We start from the raw sequence: 22,393 nt of genomic DNA, 5'->3' as shown, positions 1-22,393 counted from the left end.
AAGATAATGCGGCATAATCACATTAAATGATGTGGCAGGCCACATAAAATACTGCAGCATTTCACATAAAATGACAAAGGGCCACATAAATTAAAACGGCATAACACATAAAATTATGCGGTGGGCCACAGAATTAGATGGCGCACTACATAAAAAGATGCGGCGGGCCACATTAAATGATGTGGCAGGCAACACAAATTATCTCAGCATTTCACATAAAATTACGTAGCGGGCCACATAAATTAAGGCAGCATATCACATAGAATTATGCGGCGGGCTACATAAAAGGATGCAAAGATTTGGCGGCCACATAAGACATACTTGCCAACCCTCCCGGATTTTCCGGGAGACTCCCGAAATTCAGCGCCTCTCCCGAAAACCTCCCGGGACAAATTTTCTCCCGAAATTCAGGCGGAGCTGGAGGCCACGCCCCCTCCAGCTCCATGCGGACCTGAGTCCGCTTTCCCACAATATAAACAGCGTGCCTGCCCAATCACGTTATAACTGTAGAATGATCGAGGGAGAGTTCTTGGTTTCTTATGTGGGTTTATTGTTAGGCAGTTTCATTCACGTCCTCCCAGCGCGGTAACAACACACAACAACAGCAGTCACGTTTTCGTCTACCATAAAGCAGTTTGTCTGCCATAAACAGCAATGTTGTGACACTCTTAAACAGGTCAATACTTCCATCTACTGTACATGCATGGGTGACAATAACATATAGGGCTTTTAGAGAGTGCAGTGCACAACTGCGCACACAACAAGGAGACGAAGCAGATAGAGATACAGCCATGGCGCCGCCGACGACGAGTAAGATGAAGAAATACGCTTGTAAGTTCCAAGCCGCAGCTGCGATTGGACCCGGATAGCCTATGGGGAAGAAGTAGTGGACTACCAAGTGCTTTGCAGTGAAGATCTTCCTCAGGAAGCAAAGATTGACCGTTTTTGGGCCATGCGAGGGAGAGATGGAAGATTCCAGACTCTAGTGCATTTGATGAAAGCACTTTTGTGCATGCCACACAGCAATACATCATCAGAGAGGGTGTTCAGCATGGTTAGAAAAATAGTGACAGAGAATAGAACAAGGATGGACAATTCAACCCTTAACTCAACAATGAGTAGATGAGTATGTGTAAATAAATGAACACTGAAGTATTTCTTTTATTTATATATATATATGTATATATATATATGTATATATATATATGAAATACTTGACTTGGTGAATTCTAGCTGTAAATATACTCCTCCCTTCTTAACCACGCCCCCAACCACGCCCCCCACACCCCACCTCCCGAAATCAGAGGTCTCAAGGTTGGCAAGTATGACATAAGATAATGCGGCAGGAACTCATAAAAAGATGTGGCGAGCAACACAAATTATCGCAGCATTTCACACAAAATGACGTAGCAGGCCATATAAAAAGATGGGGTGGACTACATAAGATGCGGCGGGCCACATAAGATAATGCAGCATGATCACATTAAATAACGTGGCAGGCCACATAAAATACTGCAGCATTTCACATAAAATGACATAACGGGCCACATAAATTAAAGTGGCATAACATATAAAATTATGCGGTGGGCCACAGAAAATTAGGTGGTGGACTACATAAAAAGATGCGGCGGGCCACATAAAATAAGGCTGCATGACCACATTATATGACGTGGCAGGCAACACAAATTATCGCAGCATTTCACATAAAATTACATAGCGGGCCACGCATATTAAAGCGGCATAACACAGAAATATGCCGCGGCCCACGTGAAATGACAAGTCAGGCCACGTTAAATGATGTGGCGGGCTACATAAAAAGATGCAAATATGTGGCGGGCCACATAAGATAATGCGGCAGGAACTCATAAAAAATTGTGGCGGGCAACACAAATTATCGCAGTATTTCACACAAAATTACTTAGCGGGCCACGTAAAAATTACACGGCAGGCCACATAAAAAGAAGTGGTGGACTACTCAAAAAGATGTGGCGGGCAACATTAATTATTGTGGCATTTTCTATAAAATGAAGTATCGGGCCACAAAAGTAAATGCGGCATAATACATAAAAAGATGTGGCGGGCCACTTTAAATCAAGTGGTGGGACAGATTTGGCCCCTGGGCCTTGAGTTAGACACCCTGTGGCTTAAAGGCAGGGGTTGAAACACATTTTGTCCCGATACGAATATTTTGGTAAAATGCATTTTGATACTTTTTCGAATAAAGGGGTCCAGAAAAAATCTCATTATTGCCTTTATTTTGACAGAAAATGTTATGATACATTAAACATATGTTTTTTACTGCACTCAAAGAACAATTTTGACATTAAATAAGATAGCGAACATTCTCGACAACTTGTCTTTTAGTAGTAAGTAAGCAAACAAAGGCTCCTAATATTGCTGCTGACGTATGCAGTAACATATTGTGTCATTTCCCATTCTATTATTTTGTCAAAATTATAAAGGACAATCAGTTTAAAATAGATTATTAATTTACTTGTTCATTTACTGTTAATATTTGTTGTATCTTATTTGTTGTAACATGTTCTATCTACACTTCTGTTAAAATGTAATATATACTTTTCTTTCGTTGTTTGATACTTTACATTAGTTTTGGGTAATACTACAAATTTGGGTATGGATCCGATACCAAGTAGTTACAGGGTCATACATCGGTCATAGTTAAAGTTCTCAAGTGTCCAGGGACATATTTCCTGAGTTTATAAACAAAATAAAAATTACAAAAGATTTTGTGATACTCAAAAATATTGATGTAATCAACTACAGTATATACAGCTGTGTTACCAAGTACAAGATCCACTCATTTGTTTACATTCAGAGCGCTAGCTTGCTGTTAGCAATTAGCTATTGTATCCTCCTACACTGTGTAGTGAAACATGTTTATCTATTCTTCGTCTTGCAGGGATGATACTTGTAAGAAACATCGTTTTTTTTTGTCGCCATGGAGGTGAGCATTTTTTATTTAGATGTAGCTAAAACACTGCGGAGGGGCATTAGCTGCTGGCTAGCTATGTTTTAAACCGCCGTTTGCAGAACGGCACCTCCGTGTTTATAGCTTCACCTTTATCGTTAGTTTTGAATCCAAATTACGCCCATTTTCCCTCTTCCGTCTCCACACTGTTCCCGCTTGTAAGTGCTCTCTGTGTGTGTTGATTCACATGCGCCTTGAGTCATATTACCTGCAATGTCACCACAACATGCCATCATGTCCATGAAAAAAGAAAGCGCCTGTATTTTTAAAGGGAGTACGGTATCTTTTTTTATTTTTTAGTACTGCGGTACTTTATTAGTACCGGTATCCCATACAACCCTGGTCGGAATCGTATCGGTGTGATGATAGCTATTCTGCCAAAAAGTACGATACGGAATTGATGCAATAATCAAATTAAATGATATATCATTACAACCTTGTAGCAGAAAGTCTTTTTGGTTCATAACATTACATAATTAATTACTAAAGTATTCTGTCACATACGGTCACTATGAAAATATTATGTAAAAACACAAAAAAATGATTAATTCTCATTGTGTCCTGCATGTATGGAAAAACTGACAATAAGATTCTTTAAAGAATATTATTTTACAGTGAAGTATAGTATGAACATAAGAAATTGTAGCACCAGATCCTTGACTGCTAAAAGAAAACTGCTCTTTTTTTTATTTTTATTTTAGTTTGCCCATCATCCACAAACCTCACAGTAGGGAAAGGATTCATGTGGTCCCATTGCTTTGGTGGATCTTGCGTGAGAGGAAGAGGTGGGGTTAATGCTGAAAATAATGGAAAGCGCCATTCTACATGGCAACTGACGCCGCGGTCAAAGTTGGAATTGCCACAAAACCCATTTTAAAATATTCAGCACTCTCCTGCCATCTGGCGTCTTGAGTGGATAGTGCATGCCCCAAATTTGTCACGTTTCATGTGTCATGTGAAAGGGGCCCTTTCCTCCTGTATGTAAGACATGAGCACACGCCATTCTCTTTACCGTGCGTCAAATTAGTAAAAAACTGTTAGTGTGTGGCGGCTAACAATGCAGGAAATGGGGATCATTTTGCCTCACGCCTACTTAAAGGTTAAACTTGTCTTAGAGTTCTGCTGGCACTGTCCAGGGCCATGTTCATACCACCCAACGCCTATTTCTATCCTTTTATTATGTTTATATTTGAGATGTTTGAATCATCCACCCAAAGTAGTTGGCACTGCAGGCAGCAGGTGCCCCAACTTTATTTGTGCTGTCTGAAATGTGGATTACGAGTGACGACTATATGAATACGAATATGAATAGCTCTCCCCTCATATCTCCTTATGCAACATGTCAGGGATGCCAACCACAAATGATAGCCAAGAACAGGCAGGAACAAACACCGCCTGCTTAGTCACACTGTCATAACTAATGATAAGCTTGGGATTTATTTGCGCTGGCTCGGCCTTAATAGGCTTTCAGTGTTTAATGTTGCTGCTAATTTACTGGAGACAGGTCAGGATTTAAATTAAAGTGTACAAAGTAAAGAAGAACTTTGTAGTTCCATAAGGGCAACAGTGTTTCCCAAATCTGTATCACTACAATGGAACCTCCATTTACGAAACCCTGTGTTTACACATTTTTAGATCGAGCCAAATGTGCCTCAGTGTGTGAACCGTGTCTCTGTATGGAAACGCTTCTTTCAGTCATTTTGCGTCGCCTGCAGGCAAAAAGCAGGGCGCAGCATTTTTGGATAGGCGGAGCCCTCCCGGTCACTTGCTGTACAGTACACTACAAGTCACTTCTCAGCGCTTCAGCATGTGTGCCTTTTTTGGACTTTCAACAAGTTTTGTCCATTTTGCTAAATCAATAGCAGTCCCTAAAAGACAACAGACCATTGTTGAAATAACAAAGAAAAGAAAAAAAGACTGTTTGCGAGGAGTACATTAATGGGACTCACAATTAGGGAAGAATTTAACAAGTTTTAATTGTGATGAGACCAGACTTTTCTGGAGAAAGATGCCAAAGCAGACTTGTACCAAAGCAGAGAAAATGCTCAGCGGCCCCTCTTCCAAGAGCACACACACATACCCTCCACCCGTCTCCCCCTTTGTCTGCTTCTTACTCGTCAGCTCCTCCTTTGCCAATGTTAATATACTGTATTTTTCAGACCATAAGGTGCACTGTCGATTACCTGTCTATTCAGGTCTATTTTCGTACAAAAAGCGCATTATAGGGGTGATATTATGATTTTTTTTTTTTCTACGTGTCAAACAGGGCAGCACGGTGGAAGAAGGGTTAGTGCGTCTGCCTCACAATACAAAGGTCCTGAGTTCAATCTTGGGCTCGGGATCTTTCTGTGCGGAGTTTGCATGTTCTCCCTGTGACTGCGTGGGTTCCCTCCGGGTACTCCAGCTTCCTCCCACCTCCAAAAACATGCACCTGGGGATAGGTTGATTGGCAACACTAAATTGGTCCTAGTGTGTGAATGTGAGTGTGAACGTTTTCTGTCTATCTGTGTTGGCCCTGCGATGAGGTGGCGACTTGTTCAGGGTGTACACCGCCTTCCGCCCGAATGCACCTGAGATAGGCTCCAGCAACCCCCCGCGACCCCGAAAGGGACAAGCGGTAGAAAATGGATGGATGGATGGATACGTGTCAAACACTTCCTTTTGGTCTACATAACATGTAATGGTGGTACTTTGGTCAGAATGTTGCATAGATTGTTTTACAGACCATCTTCAAGTTGCTTTCTGACCATCTCTTTCAGAATGCGCCGTCTTATTTATACCCCGTCATCTTTGTTGTACCGGTAGTTTTTAGCGCTTCCATAGCGAGACTACTGACAGATATAAGTTAGAACCAGTGTTGGGACTAACGCGTTACAAAGTAACGCGTTACTGTAACGCCGTTACTATCGGCGGTAACTAGTAATCTAACGCGTTATTTTTTATATTCAGTAACTCCGTTACCGTTACTACATGATGCGTTACTGCGTTATTTTGCGTTATTTTTTATGTAGTATCGGCTAGAAACTGAGAAGATCTGAGTGTTGCAGCGCTGCTGAAGAGGCGACAAAAAAGAGGCGCGCTGTACGTGTGTGTGTGTGTGTGTGAGTGTGTGTGTGTGGGAGGGGGCGTGTCTGTGTCTACTATCAAGACGTCATGGCGAACCCCGAAGCCGAGTTTCTTAAAATGGAGATATTTTCAGTATGTTTCTTTTATCGACCACAAAGAAAAGAACATTTTAGTTGAATGTAAGTTTCAAATATGCTGAAACAGCGACAAAAACAACATGCTTCGACGAAGCTAGTAAAGAGACACACACTTCACCTCCAACAGCGGCTGGATTTTAATGAGGCACTGCACACTGAAGGTACACACACTCTGTCAATTCTCTTATATACTCTTTCATTTTAAACTTTTAGAGTGTTTGATTATCACATCACTCTAAATGTTTAGACTATAAAGTTCACAAACCTAAAGAGGGATACTAGTGGGCCAGGCTAATATTTCCTTTTCTCTAAACTAAGTGGGGAAATGTGTAGAGTGTTCTGGGCTTCAGACATGATTTTATTTCAGAATTCCTTGAGAAAACGCCTGGTTAGGCTTTATGTATGTAGTGTGTGCCTTTCTTGTTTTACAGCTATGTTGTTATTATGCTGTTTGTTACTTATGTATGTTAAGTTGCAGCTATTTAAAATAGTTTTGTCAATTTGTTCTGGTCTGAAACAAATTGGCCCTTTAAAACATATCTTTGTCTTTGTGTGTTGTATGTAGAGCACATTGCTTAGCAGAGTTCAGTGATGCAAATGCATGTCAAGTTGATCAACAGATTGTATTATTCTCCAGTGCAATAACAGTACTAAAATGAAGGCTAAAAGGGCATTAAATGGGGCCTTAAAATTAAAAAAAAAAAAATATAAGTAACTAAATAGTTACTTTTCACAGTAACGCATTACTTTTTGGTTTAAGTAACTGAGTTAGTAACTGAGTTACTTTTGAAATAAAGTAACTAGTAACTGTAACTAGTTACTGGTTTTCAGTAACTAACCCAACACTGGTTAGAACAGTACGCTATTTTGTATTAGAAATGGCAACAGCAGAGGATGAATGCCCCACAACAAGAAGATAGAGACAAAGAAGGAGCTTGTTGACTAGAGCACGGACTACAGTGATGGATGCCCGCAAATTTCCGGGACTTATGCAGAGCCCAAATTTACATCAGGGGGAACCAATAGGTAAGAAAAGTTGGTTTTGCATAATATTGCGAAACAAAACCCCAGATCATGTCTCCTAATAGGTGCCATTTTGGGGTAATTATACACACACACCATAATAACACCCGTTTGTTGAAGCACAGTACGTCTGACTACTGTAGACATAATGCTCATTGTTCCATCAAGCGGTGTGGCTTTGTAGCTTACCAACGTAATACTAAAACATTTTGACAGATTTTTGAGCGCCCGGTGTAATGTTATATATTCTCATTGAAAATAGAATGACTTTTCTAAATTTGATTTAGTTATATTTATTATATATTTTAATTTAATTTAATTGTTTTATCTTCATATTTTTACTTGTATTTTATCCTTTATTCCTACTCATTGTTCTTACAAATTTACAGATTTTTTTTATTTTTACTTTCCAGCGTTCCTCAAAGGGAGCCATCTGCATCAGGGGTTATCGGCCGTGCTGTGGGGGCGCTTTGTGTCAGCTTCCTGGTGGCCATGGTCTGATGACCTCCTGGTGCAGATGGCTCCTGTGATAGTGTTTACTCACATGTCTCTTCTGCACTCAGCCATGCATTCTTTTGTTCATATATTATATATTTTGTGAGCGTGTGTGTGCGCAATAATGGGGGATCTGAGTCATCGGGGTATTGTTTTTAAGTCTGTAGAGCACTTTGCGTTGCATTCCTTTTATGTATGAAAAGCGCTTTATAGATAGTTTGATTTGATTTGATCAAAGTTTTAGTGTTGCTTGCTTACATGTACTTGCCAGTGTCTTATATTGTCAGCCTACAGTCCACACATCTCTTATGTGACTGCCATCCACTGGTCACACTTATCATTCAACCATGTACCGAATAAAATTGATTCAAGGTCGGTAAGCACAACCAGAATTAATGCGTACATTAGGCGCACCGGGTTATAAGGCGCACTGTTGACTTTTGTGAAAATAAAAACATTTTAAGTGCGCCTTACAGTCTGAAAAATACGGTAAGTGGATTTTACTTTTTGAAGTGGTTATTATTGTAGCACAGTGGTTCTTAACCTGGGTTCGATCGAACCCTAGGGGTTCGGTGAGTCGGCATCAGGGGTTCGGCGGAGCCTCCGCCACGGAGGTACAGACACATCCAACTAATTGTGTAAAAAAAAACTTCTCCCTATCAGCATATTATGGATACCCCCAAACAATGTTCCCTCTAATTTTCCATCTGATTTGCAGGTTGTTTGATTGATCGATTGAAACTTTTACTAGCAGATTGCAAAGGAAGAGAATACAATATATGAAACAGTACAGTTTACACAGTACAGTACATATTCCGTACAATTGACCACTAAATGGTAACACCCGAATAAGTTTTTCAACTTGTTTAAGTCGGTGTCCACGTTAATCAATTCATGGTAATGTGTGTAAGGTGTGTAATTTGTTGTGAGTTCATGCACTGTGTTGGTTTTGTTCTTTGAACAAGGTGATGTTCATGCACGGTTCATTTTGTGCACCAGTAAAAAAACATATAACTTTTTCTTGAATTTGAAAAAAAAAAACATTTTATTTTTCACTAAAGAAGGTTTCGCTGAATGAGCATATGAAACTGGTGGGGTTCGGTACCTCCAACAAGGTTAAGAACCACTCTTGTAGCAATATGGTTGATAAAGTTATGGATTTTTGTGATTTCTGATCTTTTTAAGGACGCCAAAGGGACTTGTGTGTGTGTGTGTGTGTGTGTGTGTGTGTGTGTGTGTGTGTGTGTGTGTGTGTGTGTGTGTGTGTGTGTGTGTGTGTGGGGTGGCAGAGCAGCGCATACAGAGTACAGTTTAGCTTGTTGTTGTTGTTTTGGCTTGTTATTAAAGACACAGTCTATCCTTATGTTTGTTTAATAAACAATACTGTGTAGCACTTTATATTGCGTTCAAACCTGAACTAAAATATGGACTTTTGTGGAGGCTGGAGCCCATTATTCATATTTATATTGTTTCTTATACAAACTTTACAATGTGCGAACCAATTTGAAAAACCAGTCGTAAACCAAGGTTCTACTGTACTTTTACTTATGAAAAATACACATTACTGCAAAAACAGGAAGTCGTTAGTGGGTATTAGTCTCTAATTTGTCTTGTCTGCTGTGTCCCAGCGTGTCTCTGCAGCCATGTGGGGAATAACTGTGACGCCAACACAGGACAGTGCATCTGTCCTCCAAACACGGTGGGCGAGAGGTGCGACCGCTGCGCTCCCAACCACTGGGGCCACGACATCATGACTGGATGCAAGGTAAGTCCCCGCAAATTGGATCACTTTTAATGACCCCCCCTCCACGCCACCACCACTAAACCTTCACTCAGAGTTGTTGACCGTCTTTACGTTCTGATTGTGTTGCGTGCAGGAGTGTGGCTGCAGCGTGGTGGGCTCAGTGAGCCAGCAGTGCAACATCAACACAGGCTGCTGTCTCTGCCGGGACTCCTTCCGAGGAGAGAAATGTAACGAGTGTAAGCTGGGCTTCAGAGACTTTCCTCAGGTAAACTACATCTACCATTAACCTGCACCAATAATGTGCTTATTCTGAAAATAGCACTAATAGTTAAAGGCCTCCTGAAACCCACTACTACCGACCACGCAGTCTGATAGTTTATATATCAATGATGAAATCTTAACATTGCAACACATGCCAATACGGCCGGGTTAACTTATAAAGTGCAATTTTAAATTTCCTGCGAAACTACCGGTTGAAAACGTCTAGGTATGATGGCGTATGCGCGTGACGTCGATGGTTGAAACGGAAGTATTGGGACGCCATTGTATTCAATACAAAAAGCTCAGTTTTCATCGCAAAATTCCACAGTATTCTGGACATCTGTGTTGGTGAATCTTTTGCAATTTGTTTAATGAACAATGGAGACTGCAAAGAAGAAAGCTGTAGATGCGATCGGTGTATTAGCGTCTGGCTACAGCAACACAACCAGGAGGACTTTGACTTGGATAGCAGACGCGCTATCCGACGCTAGCCGTCGACCGCATCGATGATCGGGTGAAGTCCTTCGTCGCTCCGTCGATCGCTGGAACGCAGGTGAGCTTCGGTGTTGATGAGCAGATGAGGGTTGGCGTAGGTGGAGAGCTAATGTTTTTATCATAGCTCTGTCGAGGTCCGTAGCTAAGTTAGATTCAATGGCGTCGTTAGCAACAGCATTGTTAAGCTTCGCTAGGCTGGAAAGCATTAACCGTGTAGTTACAGGTCCATGGTTTAATAGTATTGTTAATTTTCTGTCTATCCTTCCAGTCAGGGGTTTATTTCTTTTGTTTCTATCTGCAGTTAAGCACGATGCTATCACGTTAGCTCCGTAGCTAAAGTGCTTCACCGATGTATTGTCGTGGAGATAAAAGTCACTGTGAATGTCCATTTCGTGTTCTCGACTCTCATTTTCAAGAGGATATAGTATCCGAGGTGGTTTAAAATACAAATCCGTGATCCACAATAAGAAAAGGAGAGAGTGTGGAATCCAATGAGCCCTTTACCTAAGTTACGGTCAGAGCGAAAAAAGATGCGTCCTGCACTGCACTCTAATCCTTCACTCTCACGTTCCTCATCCACGAATCTTTCATCCTGGCTCAAGTTAATGGGGTAATCGTCGCTTTCTCGGTCCCAATCGCTCTCACTGCTGGTGTAAACAATGGGGAAATGTGAGGAGACTTTCAACTTGTGACGTCACGCTACTTCTGGTACAGGCAAGGCTTTTTTTTTATCAGCGACCAAAAGTTGCGAACTTTATTGTCGTTCTATACTAAATCATTTCAGCAAAAATATGTCAATATCGCGAAATGATCAAGTATGACACATAGAATGGATCTGCTATCCCCGTTTAAATTAAAAAAAATCATTTCAGTAGGCCTTGAAGGGCTCTTAGCTTTATGGAAATGTGGCCCCCACTCCACTATAGACTTAGACTTCTTTTTTATTGTCATTCAAATTTGAACTTTACAGCACAGATAAGAACGAAATTTCGTTACATAAGATCATGATAATGTCAGAGTTTGTAGGACGCGAACCCCAAGATGCAGAGAAGGCGGAAGGCATTATACGGGAAAACATGATTTAATGTTCGAAATAAAGTAAAAACACAAACTAGGAACAGGCAAAATGGAAACAGGAACCAGAAAACAGAAAAACTGGAAATAGCAAACGGCTAACAGGATCTGGCTAACAGGAAAACAAGAAGCTAGGAGAAACCAACCGTAAATAGCTATAAGGAACAGCTTACCGCTATGACGACAGCGACAAGGACAGGTAGACACTACAATGACATCGGCAATGACAATCAGGTAGTGATGACAATGATCCAGCAGTGACTGGAGGGTAGGGCAGGTATAAATAGCAGCTGGCTGATTGACACCAGGTGTGGCCAGGTGCCAATCAGCTACAGCTGAGGGGACACAGCACTCAGGGAGACAAGTAGGAAATAAAGACAAAATAAAAGTGCTGGACAGAAAACTAAGACAAACTCAGAGAAAAAACTAAAACACAGTCAAACTGTCAGGGACAAGCCTGACAGATAATGCAGGATAAAAAAGCAATAAGGTGCATATATAAATAAATAAATATATATAAATAATATATAAATATATATATAAAATAAATAAATATATATAAATAAATAAATAAATATAGAAAATATAGAAAGATTACCTGTGTGTGTTTATAGGGAGGGGCGATATGGCCTAAAATCGTTATCGCAATATATTTTGCATCCTCCTGTGATAGCGATATACTGTATCACAGTATATTATTGGGTATATTATTAATGATAGAAACATTTCAAAACAGGTTACTAAGGCTCATAATTTAGCTGCTAGGACTGGGCGATACAGCAAAAAAAAATGATCACGATTAATTTTTTCATATCATCGGATCTCGATTAATATCCCGATTATTTAAAAAAAAATTAAAGTCGGATCGTCCCGTGCAGGATTCTAGCGAGTACCATTGCAACCCTACTGCTTAATACTGCAGTATCTTGTAAAAGACATTTCCACCATGTTTGATGGAGGTACTATATGCTAACAGCTGACAACTGTCACTGTGTTCATACTGTATATGTAATTGTGTTTACTAGAGGTGCAACAGTACAGGTAACCCCCGCTTCGGTCCGTACCTCGGTTTTAAGACCACCGTTTTGCTTTTTTTCGGTACGTTTTGTAGGAGTAAAGACAACTTTTTTTCCTCTGTTCTTTTGTTTTTTTGCTTGTCATCACAAGCATTCTACAGTAAACAAAGTATAGACTTAGACTTAGACAAACTTTAATGATCCACAAGGGAAATTGTTCAACACAGTAGCTCAGTTACAATGATGGAAAGTGTAAGGATGGAAAGGACAATGCAGGTATAAATAGACTAATATAGCGATAAAAAATCTAACATATATACGAATATATAAATATGTGTACAGAATAATATATATACAGATATATTATATTATGTCTATAACATATATACAATATATACAATATACAATATATACAACACATGTACAATAATACAATATATACCGTATATGTGACAGCAGCAGCATAAAATAGAGAGTAGTATAATTGGTGTTGTAAATGCTACAAGACTTTTACTTCAAGTTAACATTTCCTAAACAACACTTTCAAATGGTAAATTATTTGTATTCTTTAATTACTTGTATATATCAATGCTTTTCACCAGTGCTTTGGCAAACGCCAAGCGATGACCCAGATTGTGGAGTTTTTTTTAAACTAAAATACTGTATCTTTTGTTTAATAAGAGTACAGTTTCAATTTGAGTTACTGTAAAAATAATGTGTACCAACACAAAACAAGTTTAATGATTATTTCAGGAACAACATTTTTTTTTTATCCACAAACTCAAAAATGATTTGAACAAAAAGTGTCTGCAGAGTTTTTAGTACCGTATTTTCCGCACTATAAGGCGCACCTAAAAACCTCCAATTTTCTCAAAAGCTGACAGTGCGCCTTATAATCCGGTGCGCCTTATATATGGACCAATATTGAGCCACAACAGGTCTCGCAACTTCGGGATGCATAACGTAACCCCAGCCTCTACTGTAGCGTCTATTCTATGCGCCTTATAATGCGGTGCGCTTTATATATGAACAAAGTTTTAAAATAGGCCATTCAATGGTGGTGCGTCTTATAATCCGGTGCGCCTTATAGTTCGGAAAATACGGTAGTTATATCAGAAGACCCAGGACACGTTGGGAAGACAATCTCTGCCGGCTGGCCTGGGAACGCCTCGGGAAGAGCTGGACAAAGTGGCTGGGGAGAGGGAAGTCCGGGCTTCCCTGCTTAGGCTGCTGCCCCCGCGACCCGACCTCGGATAAGCGGAAGAAGATGGATGGATGGATGGATGGATCAGAGGAGTTGACACAAACAAAAAGTCTGATTTAAAATGTTTTTGATATAAAAATGCCTTTTTCTGATAAAATTAGTGGGTGTGTTGATTCTCCCAGTCGTCACTAATAAAGACTTCTGTGACTGGCTGCAAGTCCGCATTCAGGGCGGAATTACTGGTGCGCTGGAGCAGATAGTGAAACTAAAGCCTGTCACCAAAGCTACTGTGTTAGTCCATCCATCCATCCATTTTTTACCGTTTGTCCCTATCGTGGCCGCGGGGGCTGATTTCTTTATTTTATTTTTCTGGGCTGGACTTCCAGCTGTGTAAGTGGGAAGAGGCACAACGCTGGTTGAACATTAATAATGTTGTGACGAGCCTGATTTTTGCGCGGTTGAACAAGATGGCCGCTCACAAACACGGACACAAAACTTTAACAAAAACACACGCAGACGCACACAAACATACACACTTTCACAGACACACACATGATCACGGTCAATAAAGGTGGATTGTTGCGTGCAGGATTTTACCGAGCATTGTTGCTTTCCTACTGTTTACTACCGCGGTAACTTCTAAAAGATAGTTCCGCCATGTTTGATTGAGGAAACACGCTAACAGCTGATCACTGTGATCGATATCAAATTAATCGCGATGAACGATCGCAATCATATAATCGCCAAGCCCTACTGCTAAAAAATGTGATAACATATCCGGTTGTATTGTTTGATCAAGTCTATTATTAATCTACTTGCTTATTTACTGTTACTATCTGGTAACTTTCTGTTGTAACATGTTTTATTTTTAAAAATATAATTATCACTTATTATTCTGTTTGGATCAGGGATTCTTAACCTTTTTGACCTCTGGGCCCATCTTTTCCGCTAAAGAGAGGCCTTGGGCCCACTCAAATATTAACGCTGAATTAGTAAACTTACCCTAATTTTAATCATATTCAAGAATTATATCTAACCTTCTTAAAGTTTTACAGGATAAACCTTGCCAAATGATATGAAACAATGTGTTAATAATTATTTATTTACCACATACACCTCAGGATTAGGTCAGGCTGATTAGAAAAATAACTGCTAACCAAAGATACTGTACAAGGATTGACTAATAAATAACTGACAAAAATATATTTACATACAATTATGTTGTGCGAAGAATAGATAACATTAATATATAAATAATGTTTAACTAAACTGTCAATAAAATGAAAATACCGCTTTTAGTCATCATTTTTGCGCCTAAGAAACTTCTCTGACTTTAGCTTCAGACTACTTCTGTTTGTTTGATATTATCATTACTGCCACAAGTGGTGGTGGTGGTTACTGTCAATATTTGTATTGATCTGCCCACCAATGTTACCTCTAATTTTTCATGTGTGTGAGCAAACGCAAAAACTCCCTGAGCATTCAGTGGAGCCCATGTGAGCAACATCAAACGTGCACACTGTGGCTACACCAGCAGAACACCTGTCCCCAAACCTTTCGGGGTCGCGGGGGGTGCTGGAGCCTATCTCAGCTGCATTCGGGCGGAAGGCGGTGTACACCCTGGACAAGTCCCCACCTCATCGCAGGGCCAACACAGATAGACAGACAACATTCTCTTATTATTATAATCAAATGACAGCAGTCATTTCCATGAGGTTATTTTCTAATCTAAGTGTTTAGTCCCACTTACAATGACAATAACAAAAAATATTGTTTTTCATGAACTGTGTACTTGTATTGTTTGTCTGGGTGGAGGTCCTGCTTTGGAAATAATTTCTACCCCTTTCAGACATTGCATTTAGTTCCCATTAAAACATTCACATGTTGCACAATGAGATGTAAGCAGGGGATCATGTGTACATTCCTGCAACTTCCTGTTTGTAAAAAATATATTTTTATTAGTATTTATTTAATATACTAACAACATTTCATAATTAATATTTATAAATTAAGATTCCTAATAAATGACACTAGAATAAGCACACATTTGATTGGTAAATCATAGTGTAACGACCTGGAATGACACTTTATGTGTGGTGTTGGAGTTGTCCGACTTTTTGTATGGCTGTAAACACATCACTGGCTAAGTGCCATATGTGCATGTGTTGGCGCAAGTGAGAAAGAGCAAACGGCTGCTGTTGATTTAACAAAGTTGGTTTTGGTCTGGTTTGTACTGCAGAAAATGACCAGTTTTTTACTAATGTTATGGTGATGTGTTTATGGCCGACAATAAAGAGTTTTGCTCAGTAAAGTGATCAATGGAATGCATGTCCTCAAAGCGTCTCGACGGACGTTACAATATTTGAACAATGATGACGAAAACTGTTTTCTCTGTCGTGTCCGTGTCGTGTCGAAAATAGTTATGCGCTTATTTTTTTATTTGATTTTGTGTGTAGCATAGATTTGCCGTGCGCAGAGGACGCGTGAGCAGTGCACAATTGCACAGGCGCGCACCTTAGAAGGAACATTGCTGCCCACCTCTGTTTGCATTCAAATGCGATAGCTCAGCAGTTCGCAGTTGGCATATCCTTCTATGGTGTGTAGTTGGCATGTTTAGCTATTCCACATCCTCCAGTGGTAATGTTACTTGTAGTTTATTGTCGTGAAGGTGAGGATTAGTGACTTAAAAGCGGCGATGCACACAGTTTGTCTGAAATAAAGTTTCAAAGTTCTATGTGGAGGGACGTTAGCCGCTAGTTAACTATGGAGAATGCTAACTATTGTTTTCTTGTCCTTGTCAAGTTTGTGAGAAATGTGTTCATATCATTTATATATCCTGGAAATTGTGCAACTCTAAAGTTGACCAGCTAGTTGTGTATTAAACTGTCAGACAATGTTTGTATTTTACTCATTTGTGATGACTTTTGTTGCATTCCCCACAGTGCACCGCGTGCACATGTAACGTCTTCGGGTCAGACAGCGTGACATGTGACCTGGAAAGAGGAGTTTGTGCCTGCGCAGATCGAACTGGGAAGTGTAGCTGCAAGGTACCTACAGTACTGTACAGTATATCTGTCACCTTGTGCTTTTATCATCCATGTCATTTATATTTGTAGTCAATTATCAAATGCAAATTATAGAAAACATGTGAAACTGTGCACGAATGTCTTTTTTTGTTTTAAAGGAAAATGTAATTGGAGACTACTGTGACCGCTGCAGGCATGACACATTCGGGTTGTCGGTGAGAAACCCGCAAGGCTGCAGTAAATGTTACTGTTACGGCCTGACACACTCCTGCAGTGAAGCACAGGGACTCATCAGGATGTGGGTGAGTTCAAACCTTCTCTTAAGTGCATGTTGACATATAAAATACGTGACGTTCTATAGTCTAGTCAGCTACATTTTATTGGTAATGGTATATGTATATGAATGAACTATATACTCTATATTCTATATTATATGATACTAATGAAAATATTATACTTTTTTGTCTCCTCTACACACATCTATCCACTTATTGAAACACTGCCTAACATAAAAATTGACTGATGGTTATCAGTTATGAGACATATCACTAACATGGGGACCAGTAACACGTACAGTATGTATCATACTTTAGGGGTTCCCAAAGTGTTGGCCAGGGGCCATTTGTGGCCTGCAGATAGTTTTTTACTGGCCCACGGCACACTCTAAAAATACGATAAAAAAGTGGAATAAAAGAGCAAACCGGTGAAATGTAATGAGGAAATGTTGCAATGTTGACTTTAATAACACAAAGCTGCAATACAGGCTGTTTTTTTCTTTAAAAGCAGTCATTGCTCAAAAAATAACAATGAATCAAAATCAATTTGTTATGATTTATTGACCTATTCAAAGCTCCAATGACTTCACATCAAATATTCCACTTTGAAAAAATTGGGGGGAAATATTGCATATTTTGTGTCTTTGCCATTAAAAACATAGATACTAGAGATGCGCGGTTTGCGGGCACAACTGCGGAGTCCGCGGATTATCCGCGGATCGGGCGGATGAAATTTTAAAAAATTAGATTTTATCCGCGGGTCGGGTCGGGTCGGGTGGTTAAAACAAAATTAGATTTTAAATAGATTCAGGCGGGTGGCAGTTAAACCAATTCGGAAATATATATACATAGTTAAATGTTGTTACCCACATACGAAAAACGAGCTTACCTGCCCGCCACCCCTGTTGCCGGGGGCGCGTAACAGTTGTCACTCCGCGCGCAGTGCGCTCACGAAAGGGGTGGGGCTCACCCTGGTTGATATAGACAGCAGCTAGGACGGTGGCCATGGAAGTTGGAACCCGCTAAGGAGTGTGTAACAACCCACCTGCTGAATCAACTAGCCCTGAAAATGGATGGCGCTGGAGCGTCGGGCCCATATACCCGGCCGTCGCCGGCAGCGAGACGCGCTTGGAGGTGCGCTCAGCGCGGCTCCCATATGATTGCGCACTGGTGTGCGTCTGGGTCGTGACAGCGTGGCACGCGAATGTCTGTGCTGCATTGGATCAGTCTCCTTTCTTTAACAGGCAAAAGCTTTATAACCTCACTAATGCCTTGCATCGTCTATATTAGATATATAACAACGGGCGGATGCGGGCGGATGCGGTTCTGATCAAATGTTAGATCGGGTGGATTGCGGATGGTTGATGACTTTCTGATGCGGTTGCGGATGAAATAATTGCCTATCCGCGCATCTCTAATAGATACAATGGCATAAAACAAAAAACAAATCATAAAAACATATAAACAATGGATAGTTCTGAAGTTGTTTTAGAGACTTAAGCGTTAACACTTTTATGATTGAGGCCTTTTTGTATCCCCTATAATTTTAGTGCGATTTAAAAAAACAACAACCTATAATTGCTCAAAAAATAATAATGAATTAAAATCAATGTTGTTATTAATTATTGATGTATTTAAGGCTCCAACTACAAATATTCCACTTTAAAAAAAATTTGGGGGGGAAATGTTGCATATTTTGTGGTTTTACCAAAAAAGGGCATTAAAAACTTTGATAGATAGACCTGAAGTTGATTTGTAGATTCAAGCTTTGAATGAAAAAGCAAAAAATAAAACATATGACTTATTTATATAATTTTTATGACTAAGACCCAAACTTGAGGGGAGCCCTAAGGGTAAAAAAAAAATAAAAATCGATATATTGTTTTGGTTTTGAAAATAAAGAATGTCAAAATGGCACGTGCATGTACAGATTTTTCAGTGTGCGGCCCTCAGTTGAAAAAGTTTCGACACCCCTGTCATACTGTATGTATTATGAGAGTACCACGCTAATTAATAGTGATTGGTACAGTAAATGATTCCTCAGTGAGTTTACTATGTGGTTGTTTCGACTTTTCACCTGCAGATATTGTTTTATTTTTAACAAATAGTTTTGCAAAAAGGACTACAAAACACGACACTGGTCAAAGAGCCTAATAGTAACCCGGAAAGAAGAACATTTACGTTATTTGGCGCTATAAGGTCAAAATGATTCCACACTTTGGAATGATTCCTTCTTCTTAGTTCCATTAAGATCGATGACTGTGCCCAAAACTGATATCAAACGCGGCACGCCACTCTTCTTTCTGTAAGAGCTAAGCCGAATGAAGCGCTTTCCGATAAACACAGTTTGGCGTTTCATAGTTAAATGACACAGCAGCTGTCGCATGAGTTTTAACTTGCACTTACAGATGTAGCGACCAACTGTAGTTACTGACAGTGGGTTTCTGAAGTGCTCCTGAGCCCATGTGGTGATATCCTTTACACACTGATGTCACTTGTTGATGCAGTACAGCCTGAGGGATCGAAGGTCACGGGCTTAACTGCTTACGTGCAGTGATTTATCCAGATTCTCTGAACCCTTTGATGATATTACGAACCGTAGATGGTGAAATCCCTAAATTCCTTGCAATAGCTGGTTGAGAAAGGTTTTTTTTAAACTGTTCAACAATTTGCTCAGGCATTTGTTAACAAAGTGGTGACCCTCACCCCATCCTTCTTTGTGAATGACTGAGCATTTCATGGAATCTACTTTTATACCCAATCATGGCACCCACCTGTTCCCAATTTGCCTGTTCACCTGTGGGATATTCCAAATAAGTGTTTGATGAGTATTCCTCAACTTTATCAGTATTTATTGCCACCTTTCCCAACTTCTTTGTCACATGTTGCTGGCATCAAACTCTAAAGTTAATGATTATTTGCAAAAAAAAAAAAAGTTTATCAGTTTGAACATCAAATATGTTGTCTTTGTAGCATATTCAACTGAATATGGGTTGAAAATGATTTGCAAATCATTGTATTCCGTTTATATTTACATCTAACACAATTTCCCAACTCATATGGAAACGGGGTTTGTACTAACACAGACACTCTTAAACGTGTTAGCATATTAGCTAATGTTAACGACGCTAGCTTCATTACAATACGATAGCACGTTCAAATATGCATGAAAACACTGCTACAGAAATCACACACGGGTTGGTTTAGTAAGTCTGAATTGTTTTAGTTATATTGTAAAACTTACAAACGTTGCTTGAGGTGATAAATGAAGAATCCATACGAGTAAAACCGCTATGGATGACGAGTAGACGGAATGGCACTAGGACTTCCGGTTGAAAGAATTTACATTCACTTAGCAGCACCTGCAGTGAGTGAACTCGTCCAAAAGAAGGCGCCATAGCACAAACAATATTTCAATGTTTTTGCATGTGTTTAATGAAAGCAATTTTTTTATGGCCGCCAGCAAGGAAAAATCCATAAATTAGCCACACCGTTTTATAAGCCACAGGTTTCCAAGCGTAGGAAAAAAGTAGTGGCTTATAGTCTGGAAATTAACTGCACACTTCTCTAACAAATAACATTTAGTGTTAATATTCCTATAAATGTAGAATTCCATGTCATTCACCCAAGTATGCTTAATTCAGGCAGTTATTTAGTCAATTGGCGAAGGTGTCAACTGTTAGGGTAAAGTGACCAATAGGGGGAGGCTTTTTGTTTGCATAAATTCATGTTTTTTATCGTATTATTATATTTAAGTTATGCTTGATCAAAAATAACAGACAAAAGGAGGCATTTATTTGAGTTGCAGCTTTTATTTTAAGTAAATAATGTACATGGTGATTAAATGAGGCACGTGTCATTAAAACTGAGGTCTTTATTTTGGGAAATATGATATGTAAAATGTGTAAATGTCAGCCTAAATGTGGATTTCTTCTATCTTCAAAAAAAAAAAAAAAAAGCAATGTTCATATTACGGTAAGTATATATAACCACACACGGTTGAAGCACCGTGTATAAATGTTTGGTATTAAATACACGTTCTTATAATCAGATTGAAATAAGCAATCTCTTATTATGCAGCCAGTACGTCCTATCTGTATCACCTTAATAGAGTTCACATCCTTCCTTTCCGAGCAAATGCACACTTCAACAATACCTCACACCATATCCTCACATCAACACCATAGGGAGTCGGGACATAAAAAAAAAAAAAAAAGAATACCAACCTCGGTAAATAATGAATCTATTTTTAAAATCACTCCAGTCAACCGTATCCCACAGTCAATAATGAACCACTGATATCACTCGTGGAACGCTGAAATGAAAACAAATAAAATGGGGAGACGGGGAAGATGAAAAGCACTTTGATTTACTCCAGGCTCACCGTAATAACTCACATATTATTCACACATCACACGGCAATAGACCGAGTGACATCAGCGGTTACTGCTCCCGCTTTTTTACGTTTATATTGCTTTGACCTTGCTTGTTTTTATTAACTGCCACTGCTATCCCCACATTAGTCATTATTGTCATTTTTGGGTGAACATGCACTACTCTGCTCTAACACGATTAGACTTTTTGGGGGGCTTGATTGAGCACCACACGTGAGTGAATTATTAGTATAAGTACAAGGGATGGGAACCCAATTCGATACTTTTAAAGGCATGTAAAATCCAACATTGCCATGTTATGCTACTTTTGTTGTGCGTAACGTCACGCACTTCGGCACTGAGAGTGGACTCAGCCAAACTACCTCTAGGTAATGTTGTCATTTTTAATACCAACAAAAACTCAAACACTCCAATGTAACAAAAAAAATAAATAAATACAGCTCCAATTTTCTACAAATGCGCTAGCTTGGTATGCAACTGATTAGCATTAGCAATTTTACATGGCGATTTCAACACCGCCAAGTGTATTAATGAAAAGTACAACTATGATGCATGTTACTGTCAAACGGCTGGTGTGTAATAAGTACAATACTTATGGTAATAACACTTTTTAGGGCAAAACAAAAAACAAAAGAATACACTACTGCTATCTAAAAATGTTGTACTTCATGTCATATCGTATTTTTCGGAGTATAAGTCGCACAGGAGTATAAGTCGCCTAGGCCGAAAATGCATAATAAAGAAGGGAAAAAACATATATAAGTCGCACTTGAGTATAAGTCGCATTTTTTGGGGAAATTTATTTGATAAAACCCAACACCAAGAATAGACATTTGAAAGGCAATTTAAAATAAATAAAGAATAGTGAACAACAGGCTGAATAAGTGTACGTTATATGAGGCATAAATAACCAACTGAGAACGTGCCTGGTATGTTAACGTAACATATTATGGTAAGAGTCATTCAAATAACTATAACATATAGAACATGCTATACGTTTACCAAACAATCTGTCACTCCTAATCGCTAAATCCCATGAAATCTTATACGTCTAGTCTCTTACGTGAATCAGCTAAATAATATTGTTTGATATTTTACGGTAATGTGTTAATAATTTCACACATAAGTCGCTCCTGAGTATAAGTCGCACCCCCGGCCAAACTATGAAAAATACTGCGACTTATAGTCCGAAAA

General features: G+C 39.4%; 1 protein-coding gene across 4 annotated transcripts in view; it reads left to right on the top strand.

Annotated features, from left to right (window-relative positions):
• The window catches only part of lama2 (laminin, alpha 2), a 498,600-nt gene that overhangs the window by 296,955 nt on the left and 179,252 nt on the right, over nt 1-22,393 (top strand). For all 4 annotated transcript variants that reach the window (XM_061987117.2, XM_061987118.2, XM_061987116.2 and 1 more), the window contains exons 24-27: nt 9,339-9,475; nt 9,588-9,719; nt 16,447-16,551; nt 16,689-16,832. In XM_061987117.2, the coding sequence (XP_061843101.2) occupies nt 9,339-9,475; nt 9,588-9,719; nt 16,447-16,551; nt 16,689-16,832 (518 nt within the window). The remainder of the gene's footprint in view (nt 1-9,338; nt 9,476-9,587; nt 9,720-16,446; nt 16,552-16,688; nt 16,833-22,393) is intronic.

The sequence above is a fragment of the Nerophis lumbriciformis genome, linkage group LG26 (genome assembly GCF_033978685.3).
Source record: "Nerophis lumbriciformis linkage group LG26, RoL_Nlum_v2.1, whole genome shotgun sequence".
Classification (NCBI taxonomy): domain Eukaryota; kingdom Metazoa; phylum Chordata; class Actinopteri; order Syngnathiformes; family Syngnathidae; genus Nerophis; species Nerophis lumbriciformis.
This window is presented reverse-complemented; position numbering and strand designations above follow the sequence as displayed.